The sequence below is a fragment of the Sebastes umbrosus genome, chromosome 22 (genome assembly GCF_015220745.1).
Source record: "Sebastes umbrosus isolate fSebUmb1 chromosome 22, fSebUmb1.pri, whole genome shotgun sequence".
In the NCBI taxonomy this organism is placed as follows: domain Eukaryota; kingdom Metazoa; phylum Chordata; class Actinopteri; order Perciformes; family Sebastidae; genus Sebastes; species Sebastes umbrosus.
This window is the reverse complement of record NC_051290.1, coordinates 8667017-8690620: the sequence shown is the minus strand read 5'-3', so window position 1 is coordinate 8690620 and position 23604 is coordinate 8667017. Positions and strand designations below refer to the sequence as shown.

Below are 23604 nucleotides of genomic sequence, written 5' to 3'. Positions count from 1 at the left end.
ATATCGACGATGGATCAAATGACTCACAGAGAATGATCACCAGTTCCTCTCGGCTCTACTGAGCTTTTTAGCCTCTTTCAGCTCATTGTTTTGGTTTCAGGCTAGCAAACCTTTTTTTTTTTTCAACGATTTTGAAATTTATTTTCACTAGAATCGATATATTTGCTTAATTTGAGTCTATGCAGAGGTAGAAGGAAGTTACCGCTTTTATTGTTGTAGTCTGAGTAACGTGAAGTCATATCCGTTCCGTATCCGTCAACCAAAACAAACCGCAGCGAGCCGAAACAAGATTAATTCGAAAATGGCGGCGGGTCTGCGTGGATACGACCTGCACCCTCACATGTTAAATCCAACGTGGTAAACACTACACATCCAGTAAAGTATGGAAACACTTTGGGTTTCACACATTGACAGGAAAAGCAGAGCTAGACATCGCGGCTAAAGCTGCATGCTAACTCTGTCTCGGACAGGAAACGTTTTCATATCGCGGTAACGTGCGGTCGAGCCGGCCGTCGCTCTCATCTCCGTGGTCAAATGGGCCTGCGCTACAACTGTAGAGCACCTATATACTGACATTTATGTTAAATGCATTCAAACAGCCCCGATGGAGCTGACCATGGTTGGATAAAGAGAACGGAGCTGACGAGAGAGCTGGCGACGCACTTGGAGAAGTTAGAGGAAGTATACATGTGTGACTATGTCTGGTTTTCAAAATAAGGTGTTAACAAAGAGAACTGTATATACAAAATACATATATGGAAATAACATTGATTGGATTATATTCACCAGAAGTATAAAACATTACATGTCCCTTATAAATGAAAAAGAAAACACCACTAATTTGTGGGTGAAATGTCTTTTTTTATTTTATTTTTGGGTTGTTGGAAAAAATTTAATAAATAATGTCTGACAATGACTGATATATTTGACTTCAGGACATCTCCGACTAAATACATGCAAAAAATCAAACATTCTTACTGTATTAATTTAGATATTTTCTAAAGTAAAAGTGCCTATAAGTGATGATTCAACTTTTTCCCATGGTCTAGTGTTAAAAAAGTTAACAAAAATCGCAATAAATCATAATATCGAATCGCAATACTTGAATCAGGAGATAGGTGTATCGTCCCAGCCTTAGTTCTAAGTAAGTGTGGCCCACTCTATACCATAAAATATACTACAAGGACAGGCAGCAGAGGAGACCTGACAAGCACACTTCAAATAGCTAACCTCAACCTGACAACATGCCCTGGTCACATTCTTAGACTGAGACAACCAGGAACCCTCCATGTTTGTCACACTGTCTCTAATTGGCCCCAACGCCTGTTCATGGCCTGTCACCCATCTGTGAAGTGTGCTGTCGGCTCCCTGAGCGCCTGTCACAGGATCAAGGTTAATGGCTTCTGTTGAAAACAAAAGGAGTGGTAATTGCTCAGGGCAAATATATATGTTGGTCTTCTTGGCTTGTGTCATACGTAGTTTAATTCAAGGTGCTGTAATGACCTTACGAAATGGAATCTTCCATTGAGTCTATCTAATGAGACAGAACAAAAGAAAAGAAAAAGAAAATATCTTAGCTTTCAGTGGACATTGTGTTTATCTGGGAACAACAACTATAAGCAAAGCTCTGAGCATTTCCTGAGCGGCCTTGAGAAGAGTGTAACAAACATAAGTCACATCACTTAGCATGGTGTGTTTTGGACAAACAGAAGTGAATGCTGTAGCACACTGGGTGAGCCACACAGACAACATACAGTCAAGGTAAAGGAGCCGGGTTGTGCCGAGCAGTGAATAAAACTGCTGCTTTCCTGGAGCATCAGCGACACTGGGACACGAGACAGCGGTTTATCTCGACAATGCAGCGCATGTGTCACAACAAATCAACACGTGGCTGTAATATCAGACAAACCTAGAGCAAAATATATATCAGTGCATTGTGGGACGTCTTGACGGCGCCATATGACGTTATGTCGACACCTTTTGAACGCGGAAATCAACACCTCTGACACCGAGCAACACAAAAGTATGTGTGGCAAAATAATCTCAGCTCAAAGGTTCAGCTTTTTCTGAGCTTTCAACATCGTCTCATGGTCTTCATCAGGAGGTGGTTTCACACCTAAAGGTCCGGTTCCTGAATCAAACCAATGCAAGGATGATACAGGATTTCAATTTTCCAACTGGTCCAGTTTGCGTTCACAAAGGCAAAACTCAAACGGTCCAGAAATTGTAAATATCGTTTAATTATTGGTCATACAGTTGGCTCCCCGTACGACTTGTGTGAAGTACTTTCCTACGATGTGACAAGACTGAGTGGATGATGCAAAAGTTGTTAAATGAGCCGAACAGTCGGCTGCAGAGTGCGCTAGATTCAGTGGACTACAATTACCAATGGACCAATGATTCAATGGACTTCAATTACCATCAATACTGATTAGACATCCACATATAAGGTGGCGTATTTTCCCTTTAATACGAGAGAGGACAATCGATTTTCAGGAGTTTAAAAGAAGGCCCCCGAGTCTGCCAGCTAAATTCTTTGCATGTTTTTCAAATTGAACAAGACAGGCTCGGAGAGAAATTGGATCTCGGAAATGTCATCTAGGGACATTGTGAAATTTCAAATGAAAGAGACATCAATTGACTGGCTCAGCTTTTCTAGTCTCAGTTCAAATAACATTCAAGGTCATTTTCATGGCAACAATTAGCCTGAAATGCTGGGTGTGTAGTATCATGTTAAATATACACCAAGTGAATGGAACAAAAACAGGAACGAAGGAAGATTATATTTTGTTTTTGACATTTTAATGGTTTCATGAACCTTCTGATTGTGTATAGTTATATTGAGGTGCACGACTTTGCTGTCTGGGGACGTGGGAAAGGTGTGTGAAGTGTGATTCGTGCTGGCCATCAGTCACCCTGGACTTCAGGCGTGAAGTGAAATGAGAGATGGCAACAAAGCCCTGCAGGCCTGAGCCTTGGTCGTGGTCTGTCTCAGGCGTTCAGTTTCAGAAGGTCACACTTTGACAGATGAGGCTACGCTGTCTTTAGGGATACAAACACAATGGTGAACAGGACTGCGCTGTACAAGCATCAGATGTCAGAGAGAGTGTGTGTGTGTGTGTGTGTTTCTGCAGATACGCAACCATGCAGAAATGTGGAGTAACTATATAATGTTTCAAGGCTGCACATCTGCTCCGACACGACTTCCTCAGCACATGCCAAACAGGAAACACTACAGAGTCTGCAGGGTATACAGATCTGGCAGCCCAAGGCTCAAACCACCACCTGCTCTCTGCCTCACTCTTTCTTTACATCTACTTCTCCTCCTTAGCCTCTTTGACCTCCAGGACTAACTTTCACTGAAGGTTTTATTCTGTTTCCGGTGAGCTTCTCTAACCCTCTGCAGCATCTCCGTCTTTCCCACACTCCAACAGCCTTTGAAGGACAATTCATTTCCTGGTACTGACTTATATGTCACCTCCCCTCCCAACCTCCTACCAACCTCCTCCTCCTCTCTCCCCACATCCCTTCATCCCTTCATCCTGCCAGCTGATGCAGCTCTGAATCGGAGTGGTTTTTCTTGGGATTTTCCTTCGCAAAAAAAGGAGGCGGACGCAGGCTGGGCTCGGAGCTGCCAGTCACCGTCTGAGCTGACATCCCGAGCTGGATTAGAGCAGATTAACAGAACAAAGCTCATTATTGATTTTAATCATTATTAAAGTGGAGACACTATGGGGGCTGCGGACGAGTTCAAACAAAAAAAAATGGGTGGAAAAAATCGATGAAGGAACCGGGATAATAAAGGCTGTAGCCAGGAGAGTGCTTAGAAAGTGCCGTTCGTTCTAAACTTGTCTTTGTGAAGTCAGACTCTCGGAGGACTCCGGTCCTAATTAACACCTTGTCAGGTCTGCCGCGTGGAGTACGGCAATACATTTAGCTCAACTAGACACATCTGCAAGGGGTCTGCCTCATCATTATGTACAATGGATGTGCATGTATTGCCCATTTCATTACATATCATCCCAGGGTGGCAGAGTAATCAAGGCTTTCATTAACATAGAAAGAGGTTACACTTCATCCAGTAACCCTCAACAGAAAAATTTGCAATTAAAATTAAATGTGCTCTTTAAGTGCAATGCCAACATCCTGAGCTGTGTGTGTGTGTGTGATGTACTGAGGCGAGGAGATAAAGCTGCTGAGCACCAGCAGCCAATGCAAACTAATTGAATGATATGGCCCATTGTTTTGATGCTATTAATATTTAATATATGATGATTACTCTGCTGGCACTTCTTTAATAATGTACATGTTTGTTTAATTCTTTTTCCTTGCTTGTGCACACACACACACACACACATGCCGCTGTGTAAACAGAGTCACCTGTAACATTAGCAGCAAGTGATGTTCGTACTTTCTGAAGTGAAGAAGCTTTTCTTGATTCAATAAGTTGAAACTGTGCCTGTTCAATTTCTAAACAGATCATTTTTTTATTATAGACTTTTTTTTTTTTTTTCTTTCCCTTAGGAGGCCGTTTCATTTTCTCTGTGTAAGAATTAGTTTTGCTGTTATGAGATTATGTCCTACTGGATGAGGAAATTGCTTTCTTCATAGCAAGCTTTCCATGAAATAATTATCGATGGGAGAATATATCTCAGGCTTTGATCCAGAGTGTGTAATTGCAACAATGAACTCCTTAAAAGTGTTGTCACGATACTGGATTTTATAACTTTGATGCAACACCGTAGTAAAATATTGATATTCGATACAATACCGCAGGGAAAAATTTACACAACATTGAGGTCATAACTCTGTGAGACTGTGGTGGATGGATCTTCCCCCGGAGGGGATCTTATTGGGAATGCATCAATCTGGTTCACAGATTAGATCTATGAAGAACGTTGTGCTTTAGTAAACAATTTAATCATAAACACATTGGTTGTATAGACATGAGGGCTGTCAATTGATTAAAATAGTTAATCACGATTAATCGCAACTTAATCACACACTTTTTATCGTTCGAAATGTTCATAAAGGGAGATTTGTCAAGTATTTAATCCTCTTATCAACATGGGAGTGGGCAAATATGCTGCTAAATGCAAATGTATGTATGTATTTATTATTGGAAATCAATTAACAACACAAAACAATGAGAGATATTGTCCAGAAACCCTCACAGGTACTGCATTTAGCATACAAAAATGTGCTCAAATCATAACATGGTAAACTGCAGCCCAACAGGCAACAACAGCTGTCAGTGTGTCAGTGGGCTGACTTGACTATGACTTGCCCCAAACTGCATGTGATTATCATAAATTTGGCATGTTTGTAAAGGGGAGACTCGTGGGTACCCATAGAACCCATTTACATTCACATATCTTGAGGTCAGAGGTCAAGGGACCCCCTTTGAAAATGGCCATGACGGTTTTTCCTCGCCAAAATTTAGCGTAAGTTTGGAGCGTTACTTAACCTCCTTCATGACAAGCTAGTACGACATGGTTGGTACTTTAAAAACTGAGCCTGTTACGACCTAAATCTTGCAAGTTGCACTAAAGAAATTAGCGGCGTTAAAACAAATTTGCGTTAACGTGTTATTATCGCGTTAACTTTGACAGCCCTAATATATATTATGGTGATGATGCAGCAAAAAAGTCACACCCACAAAGCATAGTAAACGAGACGGGGTCGGTGTTTCAAGACGGGTTGAAATAAAAAAAAAAAATAGAAAAGGACCTGGTGCCATAAGTGAGTTGAGTCGAGCCGAGCCATGCAGTGGAAATGAGGCATTACTGTTCTATATATAGTAAATGTCATGTGTACTGTTTTGGCAGTTAGTATACAAGAAATCAGTGTACTTTTCCATGTCAAACAAACGGAAAATGATGCAACATGTGTGCCAATTAAACTTCATAAATATGCTTGACAAATGAATCTAAATCAAGGTACACCTAATTAGTTTCAACCAGCTGTCAACCGTATCTCACAGCCTCCATCAGCGACTAGAAAGGGTTACGATTCCCCCCCCACATGCGACCACATGTTTACATACTTCATGTGTTAACAACTGAGCCCGCTCCATTTACTGATGAAAACCATGAGACGCAGTCAAAGATCTCAAAACACTCGTAAGAAAAAACAAGATTCCAAGTTCATTCTTGACCTCGGACACAACAATCACAAGATCTATTGAGTATCTACTTTGGAGCTTTCAGTCACATCACATGATCTTCATCAGTATATTATGGAGTTTGCCCGTTTGTAATGGAATCACAGATGTTAAAATTTCCATTCTTTTTTAAGCCCCGTTTGGCTCAAAAGCCACATTTTTCTTGACCGGGGAAAAGTCGATAAACACACAGTTAATCTTTCCTGCAAGCACGGAAGTGATTGTTGGAGTGTGTTACTCATTCCATCAGTTAGGAACCAGTGAGTGGCCGGATGGACAAACATATGATTCACCGACAAACTATACGTCTTCTGTCTGCTCTGGGTACTTCAGCCAGCACGGGCATGTCGAGCCTTACGTCAGCTGGCATTCCATGACACACACACACCATGCTCAATCTCTTCTCAGGACCTGTGTGTAGGTCAGCTCCCCCCAGCACATTCCCAGCTCATTCTCATTCCATCCATCTCCTCCTCCTCTTCCTCCTCCTCCCTCATGTCTGTTTAAACAACTCGAAGTGAAGGAGTCACTCTTTGTGTGAGAACACCACTCTATCAGTTTGATTTAGCACTTCTCAGATATGATTCACCTGTTTTCCGCTGCTGAAGAGAGGACAGTGAAAAGGGATGGACGGATGATAATGTTGATTTTCTGAAGGTTAGAACGAAGAAGTAGAGATGACAGAACAGCTTCCTCTGGACACACACACATGCTGCAGCATCTTTAATATCACCGGCTGAACTGTGCTGGAGACGAACATTACTGTAGAGTCTACTAATTATAAACCACTCAGGTTAACAGTGTTTTAGGAAATGTAAAAAGACTCGACCAGATTAAATGATGATTTAAATGACTTTTGACAAGATTCTTTTATCACAACTAAATATTTGTTGTCTTTGTAACTTTATTATGATAATGAAATACGTTTATCATATTATAACAATATGTTTTCTCTTTTTAATGACATGCTTTGCTCTAAAGAAGTAGAAATACTTTTATTGTAACAAGATATTTTTCATCCTTATAACAAAACGTTCTGTTGTGATAAAACAGTTTTCCATCATAACAAGATATTCCTCCTTGCTTCAGTCAGAACTTTGTTTAATATTTATCTTGTTTTATTACAACCAGATGTAGTTTTTCCTCCTTACATAAGTGTAAAAGTGATGCTCTCGGCCTTCAAACACGCTGGCCATGTTCCAGTCCTGTCCCAGTGGAAGAGACCCACTAGATAAAATAAACTCAGTTTCCAGTAAAATTCCCAGTAACTCCATCGACAGAGCGACCGCTTCCCCAGAATGTGTCCCTCTTTCTCTGACCTACATTCGCTGGTCCAGACCAAACTTCGCCTCGCTTCGCTGGGGACTGCTGGTTTAAAATAAGCACCGACTGCCAACTGGCTGTCCTGGGTTACACAGCGTGGCTCCCTGGCCCAGACTCGCTGTGTCGTCACCAGACTCGGTCTCCTCTCCATTTCATTCATCACTGCCCGTCTCCTCCATGTATGCCACCATTGTCTCAGGGCTCCTGTCGGCCTGCTTAACTGTCTGTGTCCGTTCCTCCATTTGTCTTCTCTTGCTCCAAGTCATCAATCTGTTTCCAAACAACTGAAATCCTGCGTATCCAGTATGTGTACGCCAAGGTTATTATAGTAAACTGAACTGAAACGATAATTACTGGTTAAAAAACTAATAAAATAAAAATTAACATAAATTCATTTCAGTTTTTAGTTTTTTTTTTAGCTGTAATATATCACTACTGATAACTGATAACTGATACTGATAACCTGCGCCAAGGCCAAGGGCGGAGAACTGGGCAGTTGTTTTCACCGGCGTTGGTTTGTTTGTTTGTCTGTCTGTTAGCAGGATACTCCAAAGGTTCGCAATGGATTTGAATGAAACTTTTTGGAGGGGTGGGGTGTGGCACAATGAACAATCCATTAGATTTTGGTGGCGATCCGGATTCAGGAATTTTTTTAAGAATTCCGATCAGCCTGATCATTAAGACCACAGGGTATAGGACGCGTTGATGACGCGTGACCCCGCCTTCTTCCTTCTTCTGAGAGCAGAGAGATACGTGTGTGGATGTGTGCGGGAGCTGCTGGCCGTCCGCGGTGAGAAAGACCAAAGCGGTAGATGACGGGATGAGAGACGTTATAAAGACATAACAAGGCTGCTGAAAGAGAGAGGCATCCGCCGATACGTTACACGGAAACACACCGTGTTAATAATAAGCCGACCACCTCACGGTACCGCCAGCTGTGAGCTGTGATCTGTTTTTAAAATCAGGCACCTTGGCGGAGGTTTGCGCTCTCCGAGTGCCATTCTAGTTTAATTTATGTTGTTACTTTTGTCAACTTATTGTTACTTTATGTTATCATTGTCTTTCTATCTTATTAATGTTATTCTTTCTTATTATTGTCATTTTATCTTATCTTTTATTGCTGAGCTGACCCGTTCTCTCCTATACATTTCATTGTACCATTGACCCTGCATTAACCTACATATGAAAGAAAAAAAATTTAAACCAAACTGACATTGAACCACAGTAATTGACTTGACGTTCCGATGCTTCACATCGGACACTTAAGAAGTGCAAATGTTAAACATAAAACATTTTGGCCATTCCTACACAGCTCTCCAACCATAACTGCATGCAAACCACAACCCAAAAATGCATGTGCTTAACATAAAGTGGGCATGTCTGTAAAGGGAAGACTCGTGGGTACCCATAGAACCCATTTTCATTCACATATCTTGAGGTCAGAGGTCAAGGGACCCCTTTGAAAATGACCATGCCAGTTTTTCCTCACCAAAATGGTTGGTACCAATGGATTCCTCATGTTTTCTAGTTTCATATGATACCAGTACCTTCACTCTAGCTTTAAAACTGAACCTGCTACAGTAAAGTCGGTCCAGGGGAGTTTAACGTATGCAATTCCACACATAATTATCATAACTAGGATTGCTAAATAAAAAGCTGGTATGCCTAACGAGGGTCTATTTGGTAAGGAGTCTCCGCTCTGATGAACAGAGAGGAGGTGTTCAGACATGTTCTTTCCACCTCCCGGGCTTCATGAGCATGCTAAGTGGTCCAACCTCAGGAGTCTCAGCACGTCCACGGCTAATGTGCACGCAGCAGACGGAGCTCCCCGTGATGTTATCACAGGAACATCATAACCTCTGCTGGCCTTGAATGGCACTCGCCGCTCGTTCTGATTAGCCATGCTCCTCTTTTGTGCCCTGAGGTGTGTCACTCACACATCCCCTGCTCCCAGTACAAAGAGGCAAAAAAAATCTAAAGATATGACTCAAGAGCCATGTCAGATTTATCTCTCTCGAGGCAAATATAAAAAGCTTCCATCGCCATTGGTTGAAACCTTAACTAAGCTTTTAACGGTCATGGACGAGCAACTGTCCATGACTATCGCATAATGTGCCTAATGGAACATTAGCTTTCCTTTTCAGCATCAGTGCTTCCTCCGATTGACCTCACAAATTCAGAATAAGAGCTCAAACCCTGTTGCTTCAGGGTTACTGGGATACTAACTGCTATTAGCACTATACATCCATCCACTAAAGCCATCCACTAATACGCTTTCAAGATGTGGAAACATTTAGTAACCTTGTGATGAAGCACAGACTCGCCAAAAAGTCAAGACAGAGAGGAGGAGCGTTGCGATATCGCCCTCTATTATCACTTCACTCTGCATTCGCCGTCTCCCAATTAATTCCTCCTCTCAGGTGGAAGACTGAGGAGGTAATTAACGGTGCCAAGGCAGTAAAGAGAAGCAATACTCACTGATTACGTTCCACTTGTAGCACCAGTTGGAGGTCGTTGGATGAGAGCGCTATTTCCCCGCTGACTGGGTACTCCTCCTGTCGGGTTAAGAAGAGGGATCAGGTCAGGGTCGTAGCAGTGGAAGAACTCACTTTGCTTCAAGTGCATTTAAAAGCATCAAAGTGCATTTACAGCACTGTTTAGACTGAGTGTTCAGCCTGCAGGTAACACAGTCAACAAGTTGCCCGAAGGCAGTTAATTTCAAGCTGAGTGGCCACGGAACCTGAGAGGAGAAATCAATGCATTTGAGACATCTATTCCCTAAAATGTATTTCAAAAGAAATGCTGTTCTGATGTGTATATATATATATATATATCAGAGACATGGGAATACATGTTCAAACTGCATTCTAACTCAACCTTTCTTTTCTCTATTGACTAATCTGCTCATGCTTTTCTCAATTATTTGATTTCTTTTTTTGCAAATTGTCCAAAATAGTGAATCAATACCCATCACAATTTGCCCAAAGAGCCCAAAGTGATGTTTTACAATTGCCTGTTTTCTCCAAGCAAAAGTTCTACAATTTGATCAATATATATAAAAGAAAAAGAAAAGCAGCAAATCTTTAAAATTTAGAAGCTGGTATTGTTGCTTGAAAGAAAAAATATTGAAACTAATAATCGATTATCAAAATAGTTAAATTATTGTTCTATAGCACATGGTGGCCAAATATATGTATATTCTTAACTGTATGTCTTTTTCCAAAGAGAAAACGTGTGTTCAACAGTAGGAAGATAAATAAACTTTATGCAGCATATTATTAAGTCCCAATATTGGCCTTTAGTGGCGTTCATTATACCCAAATGATTGAGGAGATTTTACCATTCTGACCCTACGAGCACACAATTACAGCTGAAATGGGCTGCAAAGCACAAGTTAAAAGTGTTCAACCATCACTGGGTGTAATTTCAACAAAAAAAAAATTGTGTTTTAGGGTCCCTGAAATTTGCGCCCCAACTTTAGCAAAACACTGGTGATTTTATTCCGACATTGGAAATATGTACTAAAAGATTAAGATGTCAATGGGCCAATGGGTGGACATGTTGACCACATGGTGATACCAGAGAAAAGACCAGAGGGAAGCAGCCACAGCAACACAACGGGTCATTTTCCCATGTAGCTGTCAGGATATCTCGCTACGGACCAAAGTGTTATATAAATATTGACGTTATGTTTTCTGTTCTGGATCTAGACTTACATAATCCTGACCAACGCCCTCTGTGATATAAACAATATGGAGATATATTTCATTAGAACTTGTCCATATGGTTTTAATCATGAGAAACACTTGAGCTCATTAATCATTTCTATAAATAAACCTCAAGCTCACTCTTCTCTCTCTATTGGCAGGCATCTCTGCAGAGAAAACACCAGTTTCACGCTCCCTCTCTGGACACTGCAACGAGGGAAAAAAACAACTCCGTTTACAAATTCACTTTTTTTCTCTTTCTAATATTTAGGACGGCCCATTTTGCAGATGTAGAGAGGAGCAGGTGGTGAAGAAATGTTGAAATGTTGTCAATTCAATTTACCCTCCATCAGTGTGTAATGGGGAAATGTGAAAACAAATATTGCTTCAAAAAACTAATCGATTCATTAGTCTTTTTTCATGCATAAATGCCAAAATTCATTGGTTTTTGCTTCTCAGATGGGAGGACGTGCTGCCGTGTGTATCATGTCAATTTAATATCTGTGAATTTTGGACTGCTGGTCAGACAAAACAAGACATTTAATGACATAAACTCGGCCTTTAGGAACCTGTGATGGGCATTTTTCACTATTGTCTGACATGTTTTTGATGACTATCGACTAATTGAGAAAGTAACTGACAGATCAGTTTATCATAAAAATAACTGTAAAGGCCTTGACACACCGAGCCGATGGCTGGCTGTTGGACCGTTTGGGGCCGTCGGTGAGCGTCTGTCAGCCTAGTTTTTGCGGTGTGTCCTGTAGCGTCGGCTCTAGTCTGCCAGTGTCCAAGTTTTTTGGGCCGATTCAGAATGTTGAATCTGCAGCGGCGCTCGTCGGTGAGAGAAATCACTCCGATTGGCTGTTCAGCTTAAACCAATCAGTGCACGAGAAGAGATATTTGCAGCGTGTTCAAATGCAACTTGTCTGCTAAGACAAAAGGCAATGTGTGGAGACGCAACAGTCGGTCTTCATTTTCTCTAGTTCTTTGATGTCAGCTTGGTGTGTCTGGGCCTTTAGTTGCAGCCCTATATGCGAGCTCATTGCTCATTCTGTGCAGCAGAAAAGAACTCCTAAAGGCAAGTAAACAATCTTTGGTATCATAATTTTTTGATACACTATAATGAGACAAACAATCTGAGCCTATCAGACGCTGTAATGGATGTTATGTAATGTACACAAAGGAACTACAGACTAGAGGAAATCATATCTGAATGATAAAATTTGAAATTCTGATGTTTATTGCTGATTGAGTAACAGCAGTTCTGCAAAATAATACTTATCCGAAGAACGTTGTGTAATCCCAGAGCCAGAAAACAAGCTGAAGACTTTGTTTCCACTTTCCACAGAACCCTTTTGTGTCTGAACAATTGGCAATGAAACTATACATTCCCAGGTAAAACTGGTCCTATGCAAATGCAGTAGACCAGAACAAAATAATCTGTGCTGCTTTTCCACAAACAGGGTTTGCTTTAAAGTCCCAGTGAAACGGAAGTTAGACTGTCTTTAGCTTCTGTACTGTGAGTATTCTCATGCCATGACCATTCTTAGAGAGCATCTTTGCCTCCACATACACCTCTCTAAGCAGATTGATTGAAGGATGGATGTTGATGCTTTCTTACATAAGCACACGTCATATTTTGTTTAATAGGAAGACAATTTGCATAGATTGTTAAATAGGTGCACACTTTGACGGGGATGTGATCTAAAAAGGTTAAAAAAAGGGCATTTTTTCATTTCATCTCGACTTTAAGGACGACTGCTGCGCCACAGCTGAGAAGAGTCTGAAGCACCATAAACTCTTTACAAGCACCGTGAAATCATTACACTTGTCTCCGCTGAGAAAATCCTTTTGCCAAAAAAAAAGCGAGGTAGAGTGCGACTGCGCGTCTCTTTCAAAATGATCTCGAGTGACACTGCATGCCTGCTAGTCCTACAACAGTATCAAAGAGACACTTTTCTTAAACCAACAGTGTTATAACATGCTAGGAGCTCAGCGGGGTTCGGCTGTTTGATGGCACTACGAGGATGTGGCCATCAGTGAACCATACATCAGGCACCAGCAGCTGCTGTCCTCTCACATTTTAATCCTGTACAGTAATGTAATAGAGGGTAAACCGATTCAAAAATTGGAGACATCTAAACTCCAATGGGCACCCAAGGACATACTTGACCTCAATGTTACTGCAGTACAAACTACATATGGGACAATCCAACATTTCGATATAAATTAGCAGCTTTTGTGCTCTTCAATGAAAAGGAGTATGTTTGTGACCAAGAAAGTCTTTCAAACTAAAAGTTATTCTTTTAAATTTGCATCCTCGTTTTTCAAGTACTGCATTGCTGAACACCTGCAGCTCCATGAAAGCCACTAATTTATCATCTATGAACAATAGTGAAGTGGTTCTGAGCCACCTGTGTCAAAACATTGTGGTTTGGTTGAACCTCATTTAGCATTATATCAACCTCACTGTTTGTAATGTTAGTCTACCAGGCTTTTTAAAACGGACCTCATTGACCATATCATTTTGGGGGTGCACAAACCAACCCAGAATTCCTAGGAATTACGTCCATATTGGACAATTTCGCACCTCCCGATTTAAAGTTTAATGCCAACATTCGGCGTCAACGCAGGAAGTAGTATGCTCCTTGTGTAGCGAGGAGAAAAGGGTTTGGAGTTCAGGGAGGTGATTTTCATGCAGGAAAAACAGACCTGCAATCAACTTTTGTGATTTCAATTCATCGTGACCTTCCCCTTTACTTTAAGTGTTTTAGTTGCCTAACCCCAACTGTACCTTAAAGGAATACTTCAACAACAAAATGTCCATTTGTATACCAGTTACTCACCCCGTGATACTTTGAATTCTTGAAGAAAACTTTGTTTTTCCTGCATGCACGCCTCCACGGTGAACGGAAAACCCCAAAACAGAGAAAAGTCTTGATGAATTGAAGTAAATGTGGTCCAGGGTTAGGGTTAGGGTTTCATTGTTGTTAAACCTGGACCCCATTTATTTGAATTTCATCAAGGATTTACTGCGTTTTCTTCAAGATTTCAAGGTAACACGCAGTGAATAAATGATATTCAAATGGGTCATTTGAGGGTGAAGTATTCTTTTAACTTTATTCTAACTGCTAGTTAGACTCACAATCTTTCCTTAACCTTAATCATACTGTAGTTGCTATACCTAGATATTGTTGAAAGCGGCAGTGAAAGTAAATAAAGACTGTCAATGTTTTTTGCAGAATTGGCAGTTCTTACACACCGAGAATTGCCTCTACACACACTTTGAGATATGAGGCCCCGAGTTTCAGTGTTGTGAAAGGAAAAACATTTCCAAGGACTTAAGGTCAAACACTACAACATAATGTAGTTTTAAAAAGTCACAGTGTGGAGAAATCATTTACTACATTACAATAGAACCATCAAGTGGGATCGACTGAGAGATAGCAAGTCTTATCTGTATCCGCTATTCTAATTCCCATCTCTGAGCGGTGCTCCAAACACAACAACCCATTATGAATTCAAGACCACTCTTTTCCCACTTTGTCAGTCCAACATGACACATGCTCAGCAGACGTACTTCCACTTCTTTTGCTTCATTTTCAGCTGTTTAGTTGCGAAACTTCCTCCAGCTCAGCTGAGAGACCTCGACAGGTCACAGCGAGTGCTGAGTGGGAAGTGAGAAAAGGGGGGACAATGTGAAAAAGGGAGAGGACGGGTGACAGCCAGTAGTAAGAGTGTTAGGAGTTACATATGGGGAGGAGGAAGACAGGGAAGTGTGAACTATCCAGAAGGCAATAAATTGGACAAGGAGAGGTCTTAAAGGTCTCAGTATGCTTCAAACACAGTGCTTGTTGGATCGTCTTACAGTGTCTGAGGCTCCTTTAGAATGGGGGCTGTGCTGAGGTGTGAAAGTAAGCGGGGTACCATCGTCTCTCTCAAGCTCTCTTTTTGCATTCTTTACATAACTAGTTCAATCAATTTTTATGTGTACAATATGTCACAAGAACCGTTACTTTGGTACCAAGTCAATGCCAAAACTCTGAAAACGTGACATACTTGTTTTTCTACAGTACCGTAGGTACAGTAGGTACCGTCAGAGCTCAAGACTACCGGCGTCCCGTCAACCCGTAAACTCACTATCGACACATCCAGGGGACGCACCCTATTTTTTCCCTGATACATTGTGAACAACAAATCTGTGTTGAAATCAACAGGACTTAGTTAGCGTTAGCTGTTAGCACTAGCTCTTATCCTGCCGATTTCAACATGAGAGGTGCCATTCATCATTAACATTATGATGCGCTCAGGTTCCATTCAGTAAAAATGAGCACTGGGCGAAGGTATATTCTAACACTATCATGATGTGTTCAAATGTTAATCTTGTTATATATAGTTTTTGGTGAGAAACTTGAATAAATCCAGTTGTTTGAAGGAGATGTTTTCAATATAAAATAAGTAATAGAGAGGGAATTATGACCTGTTTAACTTCCTAACAAAAATGTTAGTACATGGGATTTATTGTTTTACTTTTGTTTTTTACTGTGGTATCGAGTTGGTATCGAGAATCGTGGAATTTCACTGGTATTGGCACACTGTACAACAGAGTGCTAAACCATCGATGCTTCAGATGAAAGATTGTCCGAAAGTGTGTGCTGTTATCTCCGTCTCTAAACGATTAGCGCGTTGCCCCTCTTTTCACCCCGTGTTTGATTGTGGTATTATCACCTTTGCCTTGAGACATGGTTGAACAACAGGCCATTAGAAGCAAGACCTTGGACAAGGAGAGGCCCTAAGGAAGCATTGTCTAATCGTAGGGCTGTCGCAAATACCAAATTTTGGGTTTCGAAGCTTCGGTGAGAAATATTCAAAGATATTCGATGAATGCCGCACTACTGTACAAACACTACCCTCTACACAACAAATAGCGATATCAGTCTGAGAATAACTAATACAAATCTATGTTGAATATGAATAATGAATAATGTTGTAGGATTATTCCTTATTTCATGGGCGTATTTGGGGATTTATACAATATTATTACATACTTACTGTATGTAAATAAATGTACAAAACCGAAGCATTCGAAATATTGATTTGACCATGGCAATGGTCGAAGCGCTGAAGCTTTGAAGCATTCGGGTCAGCCCTATCTAAAAGCGTCTGGAACTTTCCAAAAGCAGGATTGGGGGAGTCTGCGTCCAGCAATTATCATAACTTTCCAAAATGTGATGCAACAATAACCCACTTTAATTCAGCAGTTGTCCAGGTGTGTAGAGGGGTCTGTCTGGGGATGTGTGTTGTCCAACCATACCTGAAGGCAAAATTGTTTATACCCATTTCTAATGGCCAAGAGGGAAAAATGTCTGCTGTCATAGCTTCCTCCTGACTACACCTCACTGCCTCCCTAATCTCAGTCAGATTCCTTGTCCCCAGACAGCTTTTCACCCCACCTTCAAGGTCGGCCATTAGAAATAAGTTTAAACTCTTTTTTTTTACAGCTGTGGTCCCACAACTGTCAAACGACCCAGTTGTTTTGAAGCATACTGAGGCCTAAAGGCAGAGATTCCTGCTATGAAACCTCAATTTGGAGGCTTCATATGCAGAAAAGAAGGGGTTAAGAAAGAGAACTATTCATCAGATTCACCGTCTGTGTGACTTTCTAGCTCAAAATGTCCAATGACCGGTTACTTTGCCTTGTGGAAAAGCATCTCCATTTCCTTTTCCACCTCACTGCCTTTCTTCATATCTCCGGGCTAACATCTCAGGGTCCATTCTTCAGAATGATTGGTTCAGAGGCTCCGCTTACTGAGTTTGTTGTGGGGCATCTGCACATTTAGCCGACTGATCAAACGGCTTCCAAAGCCTCTCATTCCTTCAGCCACATTTGTCGATCTTTCACAGCAGCCACTGGTGTTTGTGCTCTGAGTGATTTGGGCTGCTACTCCTGATTTCTGGAGGGTTACGGGGTATACAGCTTTAATCTTCATCCGGCACCCCCGCTGGTTTAAAGAGAAAATGCCACGTAAAGCTGCATCAAGTATACGCAAATTCAAACTGTGTGTAGTGACATGTTTGATCATGTTTCAGTGTCAGTCAATTTCGGATTTAGTTAGTGCGCCACGTCCTAGAGGATAAGGTGGAGGATGAGGAAAATGGGCTGAGGCGAGTACGAGGGATGGAGAGTTTGGAGAAGTTAAGGAGTTAGAAAAAGGCTCACTTGATGGAAAGAGACAGTCGGAGAGACACCGAAAGAGAAACAGAAGGCGAGACAACAAAGAAACAGGAAAAGACAAATCGATGGTGAGAAAACAACAGGACAAGAGGAAGCCAAAGAGACGGCACAAGAAAGGAGAGTTGTTGAATTGGGTCGTGCCTTCGATGCTTATCTGCTCGGGGCTGAGGATAGACATGGAGTAGAGGATGAAGACAGCAGCATCCATGCATCAGATGGAGCTCCAAAGCCGGGGCCCCCTCTCTGTGCTCCAGTGAAGCACAGCTAACACACACTGTGCCAGAGGAGGGCTTATTAGATGGATCAAAGCTTGTCTAATCTACATGCTAAGAATATGATGAGAGGGCCCTGACAATCCTCCCTTTTCCTCCTGAGAGGCAGCGATTATCATACAGGGTTATGAACTGTAAACATGCAAAGATGGGATGATGTGCGCGCTCTTCAGATCTTTGATGTGACTGCGGGTTGCCACAGTGACAATAACTACGCTCTATTACGGCTCATCTCATGCATTAACATGATGCCAGGCAACAGTTGTTTAGTGACGGTTAATGCGTGTTCATTTGATGACACAACAACACACTTAAAAGACGCAATTTTGCTTAATGGCTGCCCCTAAGTGGCACCACGAGACCTTGGGTAATTCTGGTTTAATATAACTTTAGTTTTCTTTTCATAGGTTTGGCCAACACTCCCATCGGTTATGATCGTAGTAACCAAAGTCTGGGATCTGAGAACATGGTGACATTAAACTCAAGAAACACGAGCAGTCGGGAGGCCAGACAGGTTGGAAACAAGCCAACACTGGAAGCAATTAAATGGGTCTTTAAACTGTGATGAACTTTCACAACAGACTATTTGTGTAATAGATTTACCCCTTGTCTCTGCTTTCTCTTCCAAGTAAGTTTAGCTAACCTGGGGGTTTGTTTGTTGTCAGCATTTATGAGAACAGTGTTACCACTACAAATAGTAACGATGGCCAAAACCACAAAACGAAGACCCAAGCTTTATGAAACCAGAATTTTCCTTTCAATATTGACATGAACACCCAGAAATCTTGCAAAAATGATGTTGGTAGAACAAGATCTCATTCTTAAAGAAATCCCTGGGTAGCATGGTTCCAGACCTCTGAATTGCTGATCATGTCCATGAATTGTTCAACAGGTCAAACAGATGTGGTGTGCTCACTGACAGCTGTAAAAAAAATCAATCGGAGCTTTCATAAATGGAATTAAGAACATCTTTCTACTACCACCTAGCTACATCCAATAGCTTCAATGTCCAGTAAAACTTATGTGAGAGACATGGGGGTGGGATGGATATGTAAGTCACTCCCTACTGATTGGTTAGGACTGGAGCTATCAATCGATGAAAATATTTAATCGCGAGTTAAAATTAAAAATGTTTGATTTATTGCGAATTAATTGCACATTTTTAATCCCTTCAAAATGTACCTTAAAGAGAGATATGTCAAGTATTTAATACTTTTATCAACATGGGAGTGGGCAAATATGCTGCTTTATGCAAATGTATGTATATATTTATTATTGGAAATCAATTAACAACACAAAACAATGACAAATATTGTCCAGAAACCCTCACAGGTACTGCATTTAGCATAAAGAAATATGCTCAAATCATAACATGGCAAACAGCTTTCAGTGTGCTGACTTGACTATGACTTGCCCCAAACTGCATGTGATTATCATAAAGTGGGCATGTCTGTAAAGGGGAGACTCGTGGGTACCCATAGAACCTATTTTCATTCACATATCTTGAGGTCAGAGGTCAAGGGACCCCTTTGAAAATGGTCATGCCTTTGACAGCCCTACTAAAAACCCATTAACTTTGAGACGAGGGAACAGAAGTGCTAAGATGCTAACTCATTTCCGGGTTTCAGGACTCATTCCTGCACCGCTCTATTGAGAAAGCAAATATTCAATCACATATCTGCTAACATCCAAATACTGGAAATAAATAAAAGAAGAAAAGGTTCCTGGATGGAGCTTTCCAGCTGCAGTGATGACTGACTGTGAACCATTCACTACTTCCTTCCCCTTTTTTGACTGTTTTTCTTATCGCAGTGAAACTAGGCCGTGAAATCGTTGAAGGAGCTACAGTCGTCTCCGGTGCAATTTCTACCGATCAGTCAAGCAGCGTGGAGAAGGGCCGGGAAAGGTGTGAGTGGATAGAGCTTTACAGGAGGAGGCAATCACGTCGGAGACCCGAGAGGGCTTGGAGAGCGAGGGCGGAGGAGGACCGAGTGATGCTGAGGACGGTGGAAGAGGTATGAGAGCCGAGGCAGTGACGGAGGCTGCCGTTTGCTGAGGATCTGAAGTCTTTTTGTTGCAGAAGAAAAGGATGTACCGAATAACCGTTTCCTCTGGTACTGAGTGAATGTGCTCGTATGCAACCGGCTAAATGACATGAAGAGCCTCTATAATTAATCTATGTCAAATGTGCGTCAAAGCGGCTAAAATTAAACAAGGTCTTGTTCTGAGAGGCAGAGGAGAGGAGCGTGGAGAGGTGGAGGCGGGGGGGTTGGATGGGCACATACAGCGAGGTACTTATTACTGTTCCCTTCAATCCCCCACTGAGCCAAAGTGGGGTGTCGACAGCCTCCAATGATCTGTCAGGCCGAAAAAGGGATGGGAGCGCTGTATCAGTACAACGGAATACCCATCACAACCTTTCTGCTGTCTCTGAATACTCTGAGAAGAAACTTTGATTAACGCTTTCTATGACGCCCATGTCTATAACGCATTAAAAACATGCATTATCATCACTGTTATAATGCATTATCATGTGATTATAAGCTACTCTAATGGTAGGTTTCCACCGAGCAGTCCAGTTCAGTTCGTATTTTTGCGTTTCCATTAGCTAAATTTGTGGATGGCGCCCATAGAACCACTCCACTATAACTTCACTTGAAACTGTTATGTTCATTTTGCACTAAAGTTCTTAATAAAATGAGAAAATACTCAGTACTTTTCACTTGTCATGTATTTAATTCACACAGGAGTGTACAAAATTAGGCTTTACCGTGTGGCTATTTCATATAGACTATTCATTTATTGAATTAGTAATGAAATTCCTGAGGTATAGACAGATATAATACATTACAAGCTGGTTATAAGTCATTATAAGTGGTCATGTATGGTGATACTTGACCATATAAGTTATTATAATATGCTTTTTATTGCAATTTGCATTATAAAAAGTGTTTTTTTTCTTAAATCTACAATCCCTGTCCAAACAAATGTGTACCAAAGGATGGATTTTTAGTAATTTCTACGATTTTGAATGAGGTTTTCTTACATTGGCTCTGTATTGTTGGTGCGGCAGTAAACATCATTTTCTGTGGCATTTAGGATTCAGTACTTGAACTGAGGAAATAATAATACCGATTGTATTTTAAATGTATTCACTGAGATCTAACACACTTTTATTTATGAGCACATAAAAACATAACATCTCATTTAATCTGAGCTAAACTGAATCTAATGGGCTTTAAACCCCAGTGTGTGTGTGTGTTGTTACAAATGTATCTGTGCCATACACACCCCCAACTATCTACACACGCCTTCTGACCTATCTACCTTCAAGCTTTCTGTTTCTATGATACGTACAACAACAGCGCATCACAAATGACTCGCTTCAATTCACTTTGTTCCCTCAGACAAAAGGGAAAAGTTGAACTTGAAGTGAGCAAAAACAACAGCGCATCCTCCGCTTCCATCAGATAACTTCTGTTGTGAGTCAACAGCTGTGCTTGCTCTGATTGAAGGCTGTTTGGGAGTGTGTTGATGTTTGCCAGGATCTCCTGGCTCTGATGCTACCTCACGCTGTGACAGACATGGTATCCAGGCTAATCACATGCATCACAGCGCCCAGATCCAGACTATGAATTCACATTGTAGAAATTTCCCACGCAACAAACAATAACAAAAACTAATGGCCTGCTTAATTGCTACGAAATCCCTCTAAGAAGGGATTCAGATATGCCTCTTATTGTGATGGCACAGCTGGATATCTGTGTCAAACAAAAAGGACCATATAGCACAGCTCTCTTATTAAAGCATGGGCGAGGTTGGATTTTTGGGAAGGCTTTCTGTTTGATTCCGATGCCAGCGAGCGCTACGCTTTTTGTCTCCCCGAAGAAAATTAATCACTGACATTTGTAATGAACGTTAATTTGGCCTCAGCTGTAAAGACAAGTACAGGCATTTCCAGTCTGTGCCTCGGTCTGTCACGTAGATGACATCGATGCAGGGGACGGAAAAGAAAAAGAAGTGATTGCGGAAAGGAGAGTTCAGGGACATGTCTCCGCAAGCTGCTCGCAAAGATAATTTATCACTGATTGAATCCTCACAAAGCTACGATGGAATGAAGATGAGAGTTCATTCCTGGAAGAGTAAATTCACACAAGATTTCTCTTCTTTTGATGAGTCCATTCTCCGCCTCTGCTCTGACCGTGACTGCACATAAGTGCAGTCCAGACCACATAACGAGACTGCAGCAGGGAGGCTGACCCATCTGCGCTGCCTTCCCAGTTGGAGAGAACAATTTACAATCAAAGGTAATTCTTTGAGTAAGATGTGGAAAAAGCTTTTTGTGATGCTGCTCTCCTACTGGACAACAATACAAGGTGCCACCTGGGGAGGATCGACAAGGCTTCACAACAAGTCCAACAGCATATTACAGTCTATCACCACAGCAGCGACTTCTCAAAGCCAGTATGGTGGGATTGCAGTTGCTTTGCAGTCCTATTCTCCTCACCTCGATGCCTGCCACTGGGAAACAATGTCATGTGTTTAGTCCTGTGTGTTGACCTGTAGGGAACACGGTTACGTTGTTGACTATATTATTTCGACACTGGCTAGATGGGCCCATCATTACCAAGATGAAAGAGATCGATTCTCTGAATCAGACCAAGACTGGGCAGCTTCAACCTCATTCGAAATGCAAATGATAACTGTCTGTTAAACTTCCATCCATCCATTATCTATACCCTCTCATCATGTGTGGGGTCGGAAGGAATCTGAAGCCTTTCACAGCTAGGCCCGTCACAATAATCCACTTATCGTACGATACATGGGTGTGACCTTGATAATTTTTATGTTATCAACTTATCGTACGCCATATGGGCATGACCTTGATCATTTTTACGTTATCGAGTTATCGCACAATATATGGGCATGGCTTAAATCACTTTTATGTTATCGACTTATCGTATGATCTATGGGCATAACCTTGATCATTTTTACGTTATCAACTTATTGTACGTTATATGGGCATGACCTCGATCATTTTTACGTTATCGACTTATCATACGATACATGGGCATGACCTTGATCATTTTTACGTTATCGACTTATCGTACGATACATGGGCATGACCTTGATAATTTTTACGTTATTGACTTATCTTACGATACATAGGCATGACCTTGATCATTTTTACGTTATCGACTTATCGTACGATACATGGGCATGACCTTGATAATTTTTACGTTATTGACTTATCTTACGATACATGGGCATGACCTTGATCATTTTTACGTTATCGAGTTATCGCAAAATATATGGGCATTGCCTAAATCACTTTTACGTTATCGACTTATCGTATGATATATGGGCGTGACCTCGATCATTTTTACGTTATCGACTTATCACACAATATATGGGCATGGCCTAAATCACTTTTATGTTATCAACTTATTGTACGATATATGGGCATGACCTCGATAATTTTTGCGTTATCGACTTATCGTACAATATATGGGCATGAACTTGATCATTCTTGCGTTATCAACTTATCGTACAATATATGGGCATGACCTTGATCATTTTTGTTATCGACTTATTGTACGATACATGGGCGTGACCTCGGTCATTTTTACGTTATCGATTTATCGTACGATACATGGGCATGACCTTGATCATTTTTGCGTTATCGACTTATCTTACGATATATGGGCATGACCTTGATCATTTTTACGTTATCGACTTATCTTACGATATATGGGCATGACCTTGATCATTTTTACGTTATCGACTTATCGTACGATACATGGGCATGACCTTGATCATTTTTACGTTATCGACTTATCGTATGATACATGGGCATGACCTTGATCATTTTTGTTATCGACTTATTGTACGATATATGGGCAT

General features: G+C 41.2%; 1 protein-coding gene across 1 annotated transcript in view; it reads right to left on the bottom strand.

Annotated features, from left to right (window-relative positions):
* Positions 1-23604, bottom strand: part of adam19a (ADAM metallopeptidase domain 19a) — a 171749-nt gene that overhangs the window by 83853 nt on the left and 64292 nt on the right. The window contains exon 3 of the mRNA XM_037758149.1: positions 9965-10041. Within this exon, the coding sequence (XP_037614077.1) occupies positions 9965-10041 (77 nt within the window). The remainder of the gene's footprint in view (positions 1-9964; positions 10042-23604) is intronic.